The sequence below is a fragment of the Fusarium graminearum genome, chromosome 1 (assembly GCF_000240135.3).
Source record: "Fusarium graminearum PH-1 chromosome 1, whole genome shotgun sequence".
NCBI classification, from domain to species: Eukaryota; Fungi; Ascomycota; class Sordariomycetes; order Hypocreales; family Nectriaceae; genus Fusarium; species Fusarium graminearum.
Genome location: NC_026474.1, coordinates 7,654,513 through 7,670,103, shown reverse-complemented (window position 1 = coordinate 7,670,103; position 15,591 = coordinate 7,654,513). Strand labels below are relative to the sequence as shown.

Genomic DNA, 15,591 nt, shown 5'->3' with positions numbered 1-15,591 from the left:
GTAACTTGGCCGATGGACTTGAAATACGAAAGTATGAATATTGGTGAAAACTCAATTGGTTGACAAGCATGGACAATGCACGGTTGCATTACAGATTTTACGCTTCAACGGTTCAACTCAATCTCTTTGACGAGCAAGGCAAGGATCTCCCCTGCCCTCTTGTGTCATGAATACCACCCTAGCCCAACGCTCGGGAAAAGTAGCATCCTACACTAGCTACACTCAGAGTTGGGGTCGTTGCATCATTCCAACATAACCTGCATCAATTATTACTCTTGGTAAGTCTAGAACCGTTCCGAGGAATCCCGTGAACACAAGTGATGGCGCTTGTACCGTAGCATTTCGACGCGGGGGAAGAGTCAAGGATCTTGAGTCAGTGCGTGGTAAGCGCTGAAGTGAGGAGCTGTCCAGATTGTCTGGCTTGACTCTGTCCGCTAAGGCTGCGCTATTATGGCCATTTTAGCTTTGGGGTAGAGTGGCTGAGCCCCCCACGGGGTAATCAGTAACTTTGCTAGTTGAAGTTAGTCGTGCTACAGAAGTCCAGTCTTAGGTCAAAGCAGATCAGGTACTAAAGAAGCACGAGGGATTTCTAGAAGCCTGACTACTGTTTTATCGCATAGCTCATTGGTTTTGTCTTTCGAACAGGTTGCATCCAATATGGTAGTGAAGACATTCCAGCACACCTGGGCTGTCCACGTCGACCAGCGTGAGCTAGCAAGCTGCCGTTTTGGAGAACTAGCCATTACCGTGGCTTTTGAGGGGCAAATTGCCAAGTTTCTCACTCAGCTTCTCCGACTTTCACTCTAGACAGCCAGTGAAATGAAAGAAACCTTGGCCGACCTAGGCACAACACGTATGTGAGAGATCTTGACCACCCTTCCTTCTTGCAATTGAGGACGACCATCTGTAAGGCTAAGCTAGCAAAAAGACCCATTGAAACCAATGAACAGAACCATAGACCGCTCCAAATACTGCAGTAGTGTCTGACAGATCTGCACCAACCGCATGTGTCGAATCCGGAGCATTGCATTCACATCCTACCCAGTCTCCAAATGCATTGTGACGTTGTCCCACAATATTGCGTCAAACTTAATGTTTTTCGGGGGTAATATTCGGTAGCGCAGTGCCAAGACAAGGTGAACCATCCAACATCAGTCACTTTCCCAACCTCTGAGTCGCTGGTTCACCTCGTTCCATGTTCCAGCTAAGCTAGGGCACTCCAGGTTCCAGACCATTCCCCTCTTTCCTCCACAGGCTTGCTAGTTGTCTCACCGTGAGAATCGGAGCCTCTTACCTATTTCTCTAAGTCAGGTCAAGCACGGACTGTCGGTTTAACTTTTGTCTCCAAGCGAAGAATTTCGGCAACGCACCAACTTGGCTTAGTTTGACCTACGCTACAGCTGTTGGCTGATGAGGGTTTGCCTTGAATATTCGGGATCATACGGGTACGCTTTATCTTGGCGTCATTTATTGATACTTTGCTTTCTACATGGATCGTACATACAGTGTAACGCTATGGGGACACGCATTTCCGAAGCTGGATTAGATGATAACCCGGAACACCTTTGGAATGTTCTGACGAGGCTTTGTATGTATGTGGTGGATCAAGATCTAGGCTCACCATTGCAACAGCTCTCTTACCATTCGCTATTGAAGAAAGAGCTACTGTGAGAATCACATAGCTTGAAGATCGGATGGATTCGGAATCATGAAGACGGCTGAGAGACTAGGATGAGATGCAATACTGTTGGCTAGAGGTTGTGAAGATGCAATTACCTATCCACACATAGGCTAAAGAAGCAAGATAAGCGGAATCCGGGGTCGAAATCCACATTCCTATCCTTTCCGATTGTACTACTTGAATTATTGTTCAAGATGATATTATTAAATGTAATTCGTCATCTCTTACCACGTAATCTCCTGTCGAGAACGTCAAGATAATGGTTCGGACCGTGTTTTTGAGATCTGTAGTAACGGAAGCAAGGATGAGGTCTTTCAACAAGCGATCAGAATGAACACCAGGGTAAAGGGAACCTCGACGTTACGCCGTAATCCAGGTGCATTTAAACAGGATGTTTGCCTGTAGGACTATCATCTTGTGTACCATACTTACCACAACTTCCTTACTCCCAGACACCCCTTTTGTTCGTTCTAGATGAACTACCGTAACACATTGCTACACACATTTAGGTTTGAGTTTCAGTTCCAACTTTCTGGACTTGCTTTGAACTACTCTAACCGTATCTAAGTGTGATGACATGGTGTTCATCTTCTGAAAGGTGTCCTGAGATATGTTCCAGCAACCCGTTGGCCACTTCAAGGTGCCTTGCTCGATGTCGTCCTCACAAGGTTAATCTGCAGCAACTCAATACAGCAATCAAGCAGTAGGAAAAACATGTGATTAAACACTAGAGCGCAGCGCCAACCTTTTGCCGCATTGTGGTTGGCGTAGAGTTCATTCCACGGGCGTCTCTCATTGATCTTGTAAATCTTGGAATGTCACTTGGGATTTCAGTAGTCTAAGTGGTTTCTTTGATACCAGTGTTAGGGAGACGCCGACCCAGCTGAGGGCCGTGATGATCAGACCACTCGGGATGCCCAGATCGAGACCGTCACCATGATATACCCTGCCCATTGGACAGTCTAGGTCTCGTTGTCACATCGTATGACCACACAGCGATGGTGAGGGGGTCTTAGTTGAAGTAGCTCTCTTTCAGTAGCCATTGAGAGCTTTGTTCCTATACTCAGGGGGCGATGAGCTTGTCTGTTTCGAGGTTGCCACGCCCACGACATGGTCCTTGAGAGAGTATAGGTGTGGCAGTAACGTTCCCCCTTTCGTTCGACCTTCAGCCCATCCACCACCCCCAGACAATCCTGTGGTGGCACTGCATCCATCCATACCTTGATAGAAGTGTACCTAACGGTATTTGTCGCGCGCATAAGCAATAGCGTTGACAAAGTTAGGTCCCGAAGTAAAGATACTGCCAATCTTGCTGTGATAGCCACTCAAGACGCCGTAGAACCAGGCCCCTCCATCATCCATATTGTACAGAGGTCCACCAGACTGACCACCATCGACATCCGTATCAGTCGCAATTTGAAGTGCCTGGTCGCAGACATTGCAAGCGGTGACTTTGATGTGGTCTTGGCGTAGGCGATGTATTTTCTTGTCGATCAAAGGATACCCGGCATGTTTCTGTATCTGTGTTCAGTACATAGACATTACACGTGACTCCAAGTACATACGTAGATTGGCTTGTTCCTATTCTTGCAATTGAACGACCTGGCCCCAAAGTACCCATCCTTCTCGAACACCGGCTTGTCAAAGATCAAAATGGCAAAGTCATCAGTTTCACGGCAAATCTCTTGTTCTGGAATAACGGTGATAACATCAGTCGCGTGCGACAGACGGTCTTTTCCGTACTTGATCTTCGCAGGTACAATCTTTTTGGGAACGCAGTGCCGGGCTGTCATGAGATGTCGAGGTCCGACCACCGTGCCCGTGCAGACCTTTGTTCCGAAACGTATCTCCTTGATGATATTGAAGGGATATTCTTGGCCATTCCACTTCTTTCTGCTGTCTTCGCCGACGAGGAAATCAGCACGCGGTTTAAGAGGTCGGGCGTAGGGGACGGGTCTTCCGCCGTAGTCGGCGAGGAAGTTTGATGGTATCTGGTGGATTCGTGGTATTGGACCTTTATCGCCTTTCGTTTTTTGGCATTTCGCCTTTTTACAACTCTCCTTCTGACATTGTTGTGTAGGGCTCGCGGTCGCGAGCTGGGTAAGAGCCAGGATGGCGATGAGGAGGAATGACTTGAGGAGAACCATGATGCAAAGATGATGTGAAAAAACAGGATGACCGTAAAGCGGGGAGTTGTTGAGATGCATATCATTTCGAACTTTATACAAGGCATTTGAACACGTTACTGCCATTGTCAGGTCTCGCGATACTGCCCTACGAAGTTACGTGTTAAGCTGCAGTTCGGTTTGAGAAGACAATTGGGTAATTGCAGAAGCCGCGATATTGTAGAAGTTTGTTTGGTTATGGCGTTCCATTTTGCAACCCTCATTGACTCTGAGAATAATCTCGGGAGGATCATTAAGTTAAACCCCATGGTAGTCGGAGCCTATAGCCAATACTTGTTGTTCTCATTATCAATGTTCCTTTTTTTATCAAATACATATAGTTTAATGCGCCACGGTAGTTGTGAGAAGCGTAAAAAATAAGTTGGTTGGGATTGTTGGCCCTGTAACTTTATACTATAAATCTTGTCACAAGCTTGCTTTCTTGCAATTGGCTAACAGAGTAGCGTCAATGGATATTCTCAGCATGGATAGCATTTCACGGATAATATTACTTACCTCTCTTACTGTTGAATTTCTGTTATACTACGGTTAGGAGCATCACTTTTTTTTCACCAAGAAGGATAAATTGCCAGCACATTACTTACTTCTTATGAAATAAGGCCTTTTTTCAATCACAAAAATCCCATCACTTTTCTCACGGCACGATTGTAGCTTAAAGCATCATTATTTCCATTATAACTGGGCCATGTGGCCGCGCAGGCGTACCTCTATGCTCCAAACCGGCTACAACATCATCCGTTCAGCAGTTTTGGCTGTATCATCTAACGCCTATGATTAAATTACCCCTTCCATCTGTAGTTGTACCTGTAGACAAGAGGTACCTGACAGGGGAGAGGTCGAAACTACTATCAGTGTCGGGTCCCGTCTCATTGCTTCATCTCCACCAATTCTATCTTCCGCCGCCTGCAATGCGCTCCATCCTTGTGCATCCCAACCACTGGGCCCGAAAATCCGATCCAATGCACTAACTGATGCGTCCGCGTTGGTGATAAGACGCTTCTCGACGGTGTGTATGTGTGACCCGTAAGTTTGTCCTAAAGTGTTGGAGGATGAACCAGCCGCCATGATGTCTTTTGTTTGTAGTTGTTTTGTATTTATATTTGTTTGTGAATTAACGTTGTGAACTTGCTTGTTAGTGAAGCTGTCTTTTCTGTTGTTGTAGAAGTCAGTAGCCCCCTTCGTTGCTAAATGTACCACGATGGTAGGTCCCTAGTGTTGTGATGGTGCGCTTGGCATATAACTATTCACCACTCTGAGAATTCGTAGGACGGATCAGTGTCATGGAAGAACAGTGACAGAATGCTGATCCGTGAGTATTACTATGCTGGTTGGCTGCAACACGTCAGTAACAGATATATTCTAGTTCCTCAACTCTTTATCACACAGTTGCTACCACTTTCTTGTGCTGATCACGAATGCATGTAACAAATGCTACCGTTGATTTTCAATCACTGCACGTTGTATTCCGCTTGTAGCTTACCTTTCACTCACAGCAGGCATTACTGTCTCGTGAATCACAAGACTTCCGTTCAACACCACTCGTCTTGCATATATGGTCTGATGGCTGCCCGTGACTCTCGATTACTCCATCATCACACACACTCTGAGGAAATGTGAGCACAATTGATGGTCAAATTATCATGATACATCAAAGATTCGTAATGTGCAGACTTCTAAAGGTAATTGCACTCAATTGTTAGATCCTCCAACGATTAACTAATTCATTTCCTGCTCGCTCGGATAACCCACAGCTACTGGACCGATGAACCAGTTAATGTGAGATCCGGTAGACACAAATATATGTCTCAAGATTAGATGTAAAAAGGTATTTTCTACTTTTGACAATGACCCAACAGTACCATCACAAGCCACTTAATCCATTACCTGATAACGCTTGGAGGTCTGAATTATGATTTACAATTTTACATTCACATCCAAGCAAGCAGTGTCAAGAATGCGCGGAACTTGATACCCGGAAACGAACTTCCGTCGCTTTGAGAACACGGCCTAGCGGAGCTCAAGCTATCTGTGTTGGATAAGGACTGTCTATCCATGAAGCCAGTAGTAACTAGTTCTAGGTATCTGGTAATCTGATCCGCATTGTCTGGATAATAATCATCCGGAAGCTACCACCACTATAGGAATAGCTTGTCCCTCATGCTCCCCGCATGTAAGCTTATTTATCGAATATACACCAATTAAATCGCACACTTTCCGACAATTACATCGGTCGTTATGTCTTAATTGGTAGGAATTGTTCTTGGCCCTCCGTCGCATCTATCAGGTTGACATTGAGGGGGATATCTAGCTCTTTGGACACCTATTTAAACCTGGTGTAATCCACGACAATCGATCATTTCCTCCGACCAGCTTACAGCACTGATTTATCCTCAGTTACCCCGCAATCACTTCTATCTCTATCTTCCACAAAGTTTGGTTATTGTTTGAACATGGCCAATTTCTCTCTAAGCGATGCACAGCGGCAACTAGCCCAAGATGCGTCTGCATTCGCTCGCCAGGAACTCAGTCCAGCAAGAGAAAAGTACAAGAGTCTCTCTACTCAACGAGACAGATTCCTGGCAATAAAGCCGTTCTATGAGGCTACCGTCAAGGCAGGGTATCTCAAGGCCTTCGTTCCAGCTCCAGATGGAGGTACTGGTGGATCCTTTCTCGACATGTCTTTGATTGTGGAAGAGTTCTATACTGTTGACTCTAGTGTAAATGTGGCTCTTGTCGGTACAGCCTTGGGCTTGATGCCCTTGATTCTTGGTGGCAGCGAGGAGCAGAAGAAGCGCTTCCTCAAGCCTTTTATCAGCGGAACCGGTGATTACATCGCTAGTCTTGCCCATTCGGAGCCTGGTGGCACTGCCAACTATCTGGAGAAAGGAGGGCAAGGATTCGGTGTCACTGCAAGGAAGGAAGGAGATTACTACATTGTGAACGGCGAAAAGGTATGACCCTGGCTCGCAATTTCACTTCTCATAGATGCTTCTAACATTTATTTTTCCAGCTGTGGACAACCAATAGCGGTGGTTGGGATCACAAAGGCGCTGAGCTGACTTGTCTCTGCGTCCGCGACTCCGAAGACGGAGGTCCCGAGAAGGCAGAAAATAACCCCAGGGACAACATCATGATTCTTCTCGTTACGAGGGACATAATCGCCCAAAATGACCCCGAGGCCTACACCATACTCGACGAGCCTGAGCTAATGGGCCATACCGGCGCTAGTGGTCCGCACACCAGATATACCAACTTTCGGGTTCCAGCAGATCATATGCTTTGCGCAAAGGGCGATGCGACAGTTTCTATCATCGAAATGGCATTTAGCTTCACTGCAGCACTCGTCGGAGCCATGGCTTGCGGTATCATGCGCACTGCCTTCGAGGCAGCCCTCAAGTTTGCCAAAGAGGATAACAGAGGCGGCAGTGTTCCTATCATTCAAAGGCAGAGTGTAGCAGATCTTCTCATCAACTGCAAGATCAAAGCCGATACGTCGCGGCTGCTTGTACGCAACGCCTTGGACGCATTCGACAAAGGAAGAGGCGATGCCATTAGCAGACTGGAGGCGTGTCTGCAAGCAAAGATTTATAGCGGGGAGGCAGCAGTACAGGCTGTATGGGAGGTCATGCAGGCAGTGGGAATGTGAGTCTTTACTGACAATGATGATTGACTTGTATGCTGACATGATGACTTACTAGGAGATCGTATCTGGAAGGCACAGGATTCGGACGCCTCCTCAATGACGCTACTGTCTTGTCTCTATTCGATGGAGGCAACGTGGGCGTAAGGAGGAGACAGTACGAAAGGCTTCTCCAATCTCCCGACTACTCAGGATGGAACGCTAGCTTCTAAGTCTAAAATGCGCTATATTCGTGGCGCGTCGGTCCAAACCGGTAGCCCTACGTCTTAGCTCCAATGTCATTTACATTTAAACTTCAAGGGGTGACACTACGTCACGATACTACACTCTCAACAGCATAATCGCGACCTTGTATTTAATCTATTATGTAATCACTCAACCTCATCCTTCTCGTATAGCAGAATAGTATCACCACAAGTTGCCCTGTCGTAGATACATGCTCCGCTTCTTAAACTAGCCGGAGTCGGCTTCAGATCCCTGAGCACCACACAGCTCCTTGCAGTAGTACTCCATCTGTAATACTATGTCAGAACAGTTATCTCTATCAAGGATTGGAATCTTACCTCGTCACCGCCAATGTGACCAGCGGGAGAGTTGCAAACAGTACCATCCTGATGAAAATGTCAGTTAAAGTGTTATTCAAGTCAGAGGCCAGTCAACTGACAAAGGTGCAATCAGGGCAAGTGTTCCACCACTCGCTTCCCTTGTTTCGTGCCTTGTAAAAGTCGCAAGCACATTTAGTAGCATCGGGGAGGACCTCATAGGTGGTCTTCCAGTTGTAGCTGACGCTCCAGGCACTGCCGCCAAATGGGGCTGAGACTCTGTTGGAGACGCATGCCGCAGCCTTGTGAGTGCCGGCTTGAACACTACAAAATGAAGATGTTAGTTTCTTGCTATCAGTCACCAGTGTGGACTGTGTTGTCCAATACGCACCCAGAGATAGCCACGAGGGCGAAAGTGAGAATGGAAAGTTGCATGGTAAGTATTGTAGAAGATAGTGAGTTGATTTGGTAAGAGTGAGTTGGATAATTGTGTTTCTTACGCAAATTTGCGAAGCCCTTTATAGAGATCATCCTCATGTTCTTGTTCTCTTTCCATGACGTCGGCCCGACAACCACGGCAACTGTGTTCCGTGATGATTCGAGAAGTGAGGCTTTTTGGGATGATCGTAACCTCTAAATGAGGCGGTCTATCGGCAGTCGAAAATTCCCACCTATTGAACATGCTTCATTTCGTATTTGACAGGTTTTCCAAAACGACGGTACAAAGCTTATGCCAAGTGGCTTGAACTCTTTCAAGTCATTCGTATCGTCGTGTAAGTGAACGATAAACGATCATCCCATTTATTTAATTAGGCGGGCCAATACCGCAATAGCACTGCTGAGGTTGGACCCAGCGAAGTGGTCCAAACTTTACTTGTGATCTACATGAAATTAAGTGTCAACGGTTAAGCGCGGAGCTTAGTATCCACCCCTTGAACTCTACTAAGATAGGGATGAACATGGAACGTGACTCGATATCGTCCAGGGTCATGATTGTGGCTTGGGGTAGTTGTTCCAAAAAACCTGAAAGTTGGGGTAAACGTTGAGTTCAGTATACTTGACATTGAAGAGAAAGAAATTCTGTCAGAGACGAAGACATCAAGGGTGAACCATCACAGGTTGTGAAGAGCATAAATACTCAGTTGTCTCCCACTCTCTTCATCATCCATCAGCTCAGCCATCGCAACTTGTACATCAACATCAAATTCCACTTTTCCGTTCTCACAATATCTTCTTAAAGAATCACTTCAAAATGCAATACTCTACTCTTGTCTTTGCTCTCCTGGCTTCTGTCGCTAGCGCGATCCCTCTGGAAGAAAACCCATTCCCTGGTGCCAAGGAGTACACTCCTGGCCAACACGTCGAGACAGGCGATGTCATTGTCCCCGTGAAGGACACCGGTAAGTTTTGCCTCTTCAGAATATTCTGTGAAAAAGACTAACATTATTTTAGCCTATGTTGTTAAGGAAGACGTGTATCTTGCCAAGCTCAAGGCCCAGGGTATCAAGATTGGTGCTCCCAAGCTTGACCCAAAATGGGTCCGTCGCAATGTCGATGTCACCGACCTTCCCAAGCGTGACGAAGCCGCTATCGAGCATGAGAAGCGTGACGACTGCAGTGGTACAAACTACATTGTCACCGACAAGACTGAGACCTTTGTCGATTGGGACGTGCAGATGTCCCCAGTCGTCTGCGCCGTTGGCGACATGGACATCAGTGTCTCGTCTGGCTACAATGTCGCCAACTCTGTCGGAGGTAGCGCAGGCACTGATCTCACTTTCGTTGCGGATCGCGTTGGTGCTAGCTTCGGCGTCGACTACAGCAAGACATGGACGACTTTGACCTCAGTTGTCACAAAGGGCACCATCAAAGATGGTAACTGCGGTGTCATGATCACCAAGCCTCTCACCACTCGTCGGTCCGGCCGTCAGTTCCAGGGCTGTATTGGCTCCGCCACTGAGGTTGGTACTTGGTATGCTGATAGCCACGGAGAGGGAAGCTACAACGGTATCACCTGGATTGAGGGTGCTATCTCGGTGTGCTCCAAGCCGGGAAGCAACCCTCCCATGTCGCGCTGCAACGGACAAGGCAACTTCCGTTAAGAGTTGGCCTGAAAAGCATCTTTGAGCTCTTTTAAATCATTCTGTGTATTGGAAGGGGTATCATAAACGTCAACGATCGTGATGTTACAAAAGTCAAGATTTCAGGCTTGGAATGGGTTTGTAGGTTTCTACGGTATTCATGTTTTGGGCCTTCCGGATGTACCTTTCAAATTATTTTATAATAAAACTTACATTAAATCCATACCATTGTATGATGAACAATGTGCGTTGGAGTCCTGATCCCTGACAATATTCTTTATTGCTAGAGTGATATTGGGGTTCAGATACTTCGATGGGGAAATCCAGAGTTATCGGATGTATAAAACATGGGGTAGCATTGCCCAATGCCACCTCGGGATATTGGAGTGATGAGGCGGCTCAGGGCTTGGAAGCGAGATTAGAGTGCCATTCAATGTTCTTCGTCAAGATTAAGTCTCCATGATTAGTTATCTTAACCTAGAGCTTAAATAAAGGTGAACTTTCTTCACTCTCACCCAGAACATAATGCATAAACTGTATGTATGATATACATACCAACAGATGTATGTCATGCCTATTAATATTGAAAACCTGACTTTATGAATTTTAGATTATACTATCAAGGTTCACCAAACTGACGTGCATATATACGTACTTCTTCGCATTGACAATCCGATGGAGTCGTTAGGCCGTTGTACAGTGATAAAAATGGTTTCCCGCTGATTCAGCGGGTTACCCTGCGACAGTGGAAATGAATCACGGCGGTCCCGCATTCTCCAGGTGAAATGTTTTGTTGGACCTCGATATCTCATAAAGCTTGTGGTTTTTTTTTCTTGTTTTTTTTTTCTTTATTCTCTTTATTCTCTCGCACTTAATGTCCTCTTCTGTTTAAATTCGTCGTCCTTGTACCATGTTTCGTACATCGCCTCTCTTACGAAAACGGTTACTACTAGCCGCTAAAGCAGTTGCTGGAGTATCCATCACTGGCGCAGGAACATTTCACATCGTGACACGGAAATGCTATTTCGAGCCTTTTGGACTTGAGGATGGGCAGTCACTATTCAAGCATCCTCTACTCAAGCAAATTAACCCTTGGAACAAACCAGGATCTTCTGACTCTTGTGTCAGAGAAGTGCCTTATGACAAACTGGATAAAGCACTTATCGAAGATGCCAAGAATGGAGGTACCAAGTTGGTTGAGAGGTTCATTGCAGGAATGTGGGGAGGGTTCGGTAGGATATGGAAAACCAGCATGCCGGATACAATACTAACAGTGACCAGGGTATGGAATCCAAAGAAAGATCATGGCTCTCTTCAAACATGATCTCAACAAGCACGATTTATGGACCAAGAAGGAACTTCTAGAGTCGACATATCAACCAGGTACGCCTCAAACACCCATGACTATTATCTTTTACTGATGATTTATAGGCACATACTTCACAAATCACTTCCTGGTTCTCTCAAAAACCCCAACATGCATCACAATGAGAGGATGCTTCGACCCCCACCAGTCGCCTCCTTCTCCAATGGACATTGATAATATGGTCGAGGTACGCGCCGAGTTGGATGATGCGAAGCAGGTGGCAATCCTCAAGCTTCGAGTTATCACTTTCGATGGACGGAAGGAGGCAAGTGATAAGGAAGATCCATTCGGTGGGGTGGGAGGCTGGCTTCACAGGCGATATTCAACTTTGCTGGTCGAGTCTGGGGCTAGAAACTGTATAAATTGAGCAGTACACAGGAGATCTGACACTTCCTGCAAGATTGAAAGAGATCTATAATGGTTTTGGAGTTATCTGGACCAAACAAAGAGGCGACGAAAGAGTCACGGATTACCAACCCGTTCATCATTAGCATAAGGCAATTAGATGAGCAGCAAGATATTGCTAACGGCTTAGTTTATTAATAAATACACTGGCTTCCAGCTATTACAACACGGGCTGATACCGGTAAAAATGCAAAATATATAATAGCAGGGATTTACTAGTCGTTACTAATCTAACTATAGGACCATTGAATCTAACCTTTTTTGAGAGCATCAAGATCCAATAGCTATCCAAGATATTTCACAAGAATAAATCTTGGTGTCCCACCAACTGTCGGCGTGAGCAGTAAACCCTGTCGCGTCTACCGCTGTCGCGTACACCTTAACCCTGAAATTCGCATCTTTGGACACGTCCGCCGCTGATATACTGACGCTTACAGTTGGGGCTGTCTTGAAATCCTTTGAGAAGTTTACACGTCCTTCTGTATGGACCTGAGGGTTCTCCCATGATCGGACCGTAATCGTACTCCATGTCCCACTGTCGATCACAACTGGTGAGGGCTCCTGTTCCTGGGAGAGTTCGTCGACTCTTCGTGATAAAGCAGCTAGTTGAGACTTGAGCTCAATGAGGACTTGATCCCTTTCGGTAGAACGTTGGGCATGAATAGTAGACGTATCACTCGCTCCCGAACTCGAGCCTCCCCCTCCAGTATTGTAGACGTTGACTGTCAAATGTGGGCGGAACTGGAATCGCTTTGTCGGCGTGAAATCGGAAGAGCTGGGTGTATCGCAACCCTCGGTGGAATCGTTCGATAGATACTCAGAGGGTAAACAATCATGTGACCCAACAGAGACGTGGTCGAAGTCCTCTGAAGGATGCGCGGACGCCGCGCCCTGTGGGGGCTGTGATGGAGGACTCGCCATTTGTCCCGGCCGATAGTAAAGCAATACAGTCTGTAGTTAGGTTGTTCTGTTGTTGTCATCAAGGGTCCTCCAGCTTGGAAATTTCTCGTATATGGGCTCACATATGGGTCGGGTGTGGTACTGGTGTGAGGAAAAGAAACCGATGATGGTAGCAAGCACGGAGGGCATTTCAAATGTAGGCCAGGGCGGGGTAGTAAGGCATGACAAGCGACGTGCGCACTGGGAATCACAGGCCTGGTAGGCCTCCCGCATGATTGTCGTGACAAACGGCTTTGCTAAAATTGCCAAACACAAGAGCCCCAACGTACTAAGGTAACAGTGCACTCAGGTTATGGAATTGCGACTTGTCGAATTTTGAGCTTGATTTCGGCGATGCCTTCCATCTGTCGATTACAGTATTCACCACTTATACTGTAGGTGGGATAGGAAGCTAGACGTTGAAATAAAAGCTTATTGTTTTAGTCTAGACAGGCCCATCGCGATCTGGATCCTCGGCGGCCACCGGGCAGCTGAGACCATACCGGCAAAAATGCAAAACATACAACAGCGGGGATTCGCTGGTCGTCACCGACCCAACTACTAATCCGCCGGTTAGTGGCTTGACTATGGGAGAGCGGACGGGATCCCGTATTTTCCACTACCTTTGGTCGTATGTATTGGCATAAGCCTTGTAACATGTTATAGCAGCTAGTACTCTGGACTGTTGATAGTTTATCCTCTGGTTGACAGTTTCCACCTTTGTTGACAAGAGTCGTGTTGAGAATAACCTGACAGAAACCAATGGATAATTTGGCCATTTAGCGGCCTGACCCTTGTGTAAAAAAGGCTGTCAGATATCCATGAGGACTTCTTCTATGAAATAACGTTTCGATAGGCAAAATACAAGAACCTTCCAAAGCTAAAAGAACGTCTGGCAGCCGTTCCCCGTTTGGGTTCTGAGAGTTAAACAGGGTCCATTTCTCAATATGTTGCATCACTAATCAGAGACTCGGTGCTGATAGAATTTTAAACTGGTATTTGTTTCTGCGTTTTGTTGCATTTTTACTATTATAAATTAAACAAAAAGGTACCACATGACTAGACCGAAGCCTCAGACTGGGAGAAGGAGCGATAACTCTTGGAACGATCGAAAGGTTTCATATGCACCAGATTTGTTTCATCATCGTGGGCACCATACTCCACCTCGACAATGGTGTCGCAAGTGATTCCGACGGGCTTAATTCCTCCGCGTGCTCCCTTGACGGCGTTTGCGCTTGCACTTGCGCCTGGTATCCCCTCCAAAGGATATGATTTAGTGCGAGGTCTGTTGGGGTCTTCTCGACTACTCTCTTGGCCACTCTTGTTGCTACCATAGTTGATGTAGCGCTTGGATTGACCAAAGAGTCGCATAAGCATAATGCGCAGTGTAGGCATGCACGCACACCATATGCCAACGTTGACCTCCACGGTAGACCACTTCGACATGGCGAGGTAATCCCATGATTGGTTGTCCGTGTGGCTCACTCCCGCGACGATACATGCGTATAGGCGGAAGATGCTCATAAAGGTAACGCTAGAAATAATCGTTAGAGATGATGCTACTTCAAGAGAATACAAAACTTACAAGGCACCGACACTAAACATCAGACCGATACCAATCTTCTTGTTCAAGTCCAGATTTAATTTCCTTAGTTGAAAGAGCGGAATGCTGAGAATTAAGAAATCTGATGCAATATTAATAGCACCATTAGACCAGGCAACGCCATTGACGCTGGCACACCAGCCCTTATGATTCCCATCCCATTTGGTCCAAAAGTGACTGATGGGCCGGCATTGGAAGGTGGCAACAAGTGCAAAGATTGTCCCGTTAGCGCAAATAAACGCGACAGTTCCCCATAGAAGCCTGCGTACACCCTTGCTCGGGAAGATGCGAAGATAGAAGAAGAGCAGGCTAAGCTTCATCGTCGTCTGCAGTATAAAGTAGGTGAGGACAATGACATAGAACCAGTAGCCAAAATTTGTTATTTGCTCGGGAGTGAGGGTCCAAATGTCAGTCCCTATGCCATTGGGGACCGACCCGAAAGCGTTGATACAGATGCAAAAGGCAGCGAGGAGCATTGTTATCGCTATAAGGAGGTCGTCTAGGCCCATCGAGATGGAATAGGTAATCTTGGTCGCGAAGCGTATAAAGACGAACACGCCTGAAATGATGCCCATTACGGTATTGATGCGGACAAAGTTGGGTCGAACGTCTCGGATGGGGGCGTTGCATAGTATCATAGTGGCATTTTTTGTTGCTATTAATGTGTAAGCTGACAAATGGAAGGGTAACATAGGTAGGGGGTGATGTACATAATGCTTCTCTGATGGTACAAGTCGCTAAAACGCATGTCTCGATCTCTTTTTGGAGGGATGCGTTCTCGCATGTGCATTGGATATCTTCGAGGTCACATGTTGAGGTCAAGACGTTTGTTACTAGACATTTCGACTGCATAAAGTCAGCGTGTTCTATGGTCTAGTTAAGAAAATTTGATACATACCGCACAGTTGGGCAAAGTGCCCAAGATCAATGAAGCGTTTTTGTCGAGAGTAGCGGATGCCAAAGGCAAAACCACAAGGCAAGCAATAATGCCATGAAAGAGCCTCATCTTGACACAAATTGCAGTATGATGAAGCAGAAAATCTTAAGAAACAAGAGCAGAAACATGCTGGAGTAATATAAAGATGTAAATGGAATCATCCATTCTATGATGCCGAGTGGATATCTCTGCCGGATTTGTCCCGACGAAA

General features: G+C 46.3%; 8 protein-coding genes and 1 non-coding gene across 9 annotated transcripts; 3 read left to right on the top strand and 6 right to left on the bottom strand.

The window, feature by feature from the left end:
• Nucleotides 1–2,917: 2,917 nt before the first annotated feature.
• Nucleotides 2,918–3,828, bottom strand: FGSG_02381 (uncharacterized protein; the record flags this gene model as incomplete). Its single annotated transcript, XM_011319990.1, has 2 exons — nucleotides 2,918–3,196; nucleotides 3,247–3,828. The coding sequence occupies 2 exons, from the start codon at nucleotides 3,826–3,828 to the stop codon at nucleotides 2,918–2,920; spliced, it is 861 nt and encodes a 286-aa protein (XP_011318292.1).
• A 360-nt stretch (nucleotides 3,829–4,188) lies between these two features.
• FGSG_02380 (uncharacterized protein) lies at nucleotides 4,189–4,932 on the bottom strand (the record flags this gene model as incomplete). Its single annotated transcript, XM_011319989.1, has 5 exons — nucleotides 4,189–4,247; nucleotides 4,363–4,370; nucleotides 4,452–4,468; nucleotides 4,573–4,590; nucleotides 4,714–4,932. 5 exons carry the CDS (start codon nucleotides 4,930–4,932, stop codon nucleotides 4,189–4,191), a joined length of 321 nt encoding a protein of 106 aa, XP_011318291.1.
• A 1,385-nt stretch (nucleotides 4,933–6,317) lies between these two features.
• FGSG_02379 (uncharacterized protein) lies at nucleotides 6,318–7,719 on the top strand (the record flags this gene model as incomplete). The annotated part of the gene is made up of 3 exons (XM_011319988.1): nucleotides 6,318–6,818; nucleotides 6,878–7,509; nucleotides 7,566–7,719. The coding sequence occupies 3 exons, from the start codon at nucleotides 6,318–6,320 to the stop codon at nucleotides 7,717–7,719; spliced, it is 1,287 nt and encodes a 428-aa protein (XP_011318290.1).
• Nucleotides 7,720–7,960: 241 nt separating this feature from the next.
• FGSG_02378 (uncharacterized protein) lies at nucleotides 7,961–8,484 on the bottom strand (the record flags this gene model as incomplete). Its single annotated transcript, XM_011319987.1, has 4 exons — nucleotides 7,961–8,020; nucleotides 8,071–8,118; nucleotides 8,172–8,373; nucleotides 8,441–8,484. The coding sequence occupies 4 exons, from the start codon at nucleotides 8,482–8,484 to the stop codon at nucleotides 7,961–7,963; spliced, it is 354 nt and encodes a 117-aa protein (XP_011318289.1).
• An 817-nt stretch (nucleotides 8,485–9,301) lies between these two features.
• FGSG_02377 (uncharacterized protein) lies at nucleotides 9,302–10,151 on the top strand (the record flags this gene model as incomplete). Its single annotated transcript, XM_011319986.1, has 2 exons — nucleotides 9,302–9,449; nucleotides 9,502–10,151. 2 exons carry the CDS (start codon nucleotides 9,302–9,304, stop codon nucleotides 10,149–10,151), a joined length of 798 nt encoding a protein of 265 aa, XP_011318288.1.
• A 504-nt stretch (nucleotides 10,152–10,655) lies between these two features.
• On the top strand, nucleotides 10,656–11,863 carry FGSG_02376 (uncharacterized protein; the record flags this gene model as incomplete). Its single annotated transcript, XM_011319985.1, has 5 exons — nucleotides 10,656–10,666; nucleotides 10,741–10,754; nucleotides 11,096–11,362; nucleotides 11,412–11,513; nucleotides 11,562–11,863. The coding sequence occupies 5 exons, from the start codon at nucleotides 10,656–10,658 to the stop codon at nucleotides 11,861–11,863; spliced, it is 696 nt and encodes a 231-aa protein (XP_011318287.1).
• Nucleotides 11,864–12,152: 289 nt separating this feature from the next.
• On the bottom strand, nucleotides 12,153–12,822 carry FGSG_02375 (uncharacterized protein; the record flags this gene model as incomplete). Its single annotated transcript, XM_011319984.1, has 2 exons — nucleotides 12,153–12,185; nucleotides 12,337–12,822. The coding sequence occupies 2 exons, from the start codon at nucleotides 12,820–12,822 to the stop codon at nucleotides 12,153–12,155; spliced, it is 519 nt and encodes a 172-aa protein (XP_011318286.1).
• A 535-nt stretch (nucleotides 12,823–13,357) lies between these two features.
• Nucleotides 13,358–13,473, bottom strand: FGSG_20003. The gene has a single exon (XR_892992.1). It is a non-coding gene; the product is annotated as a 5S ribosomal RNA (ribosomal RNA).
• A 426-nt stretch (nucleotides 13,474–13,899) lies between these two features.
• FGSG_02374 (uncharacterized protein) lies at nucleotides 13,900–15,449 on the bottom strand (the record flags this gene model as incomplete). The annotated part of the gene is made up of 4 exons (XM_011319983.1): nucleotides 13,900–14,374; nucleotides 14,426–14,927; nucleotides 15,154–15,289; nucleotides 15,342–15,449. The coding sequence occupies 4 exons, from the start codon at nucleotides 15,447–15,449 to the stop codon at nucleotides 13,900–13,902; spliced, it is 1,221 nt and encodes a 406-aa protein (XP_011318285.1).
• Nucleotides 15,450–15,591: the final 142 nt, after the last annotated feature.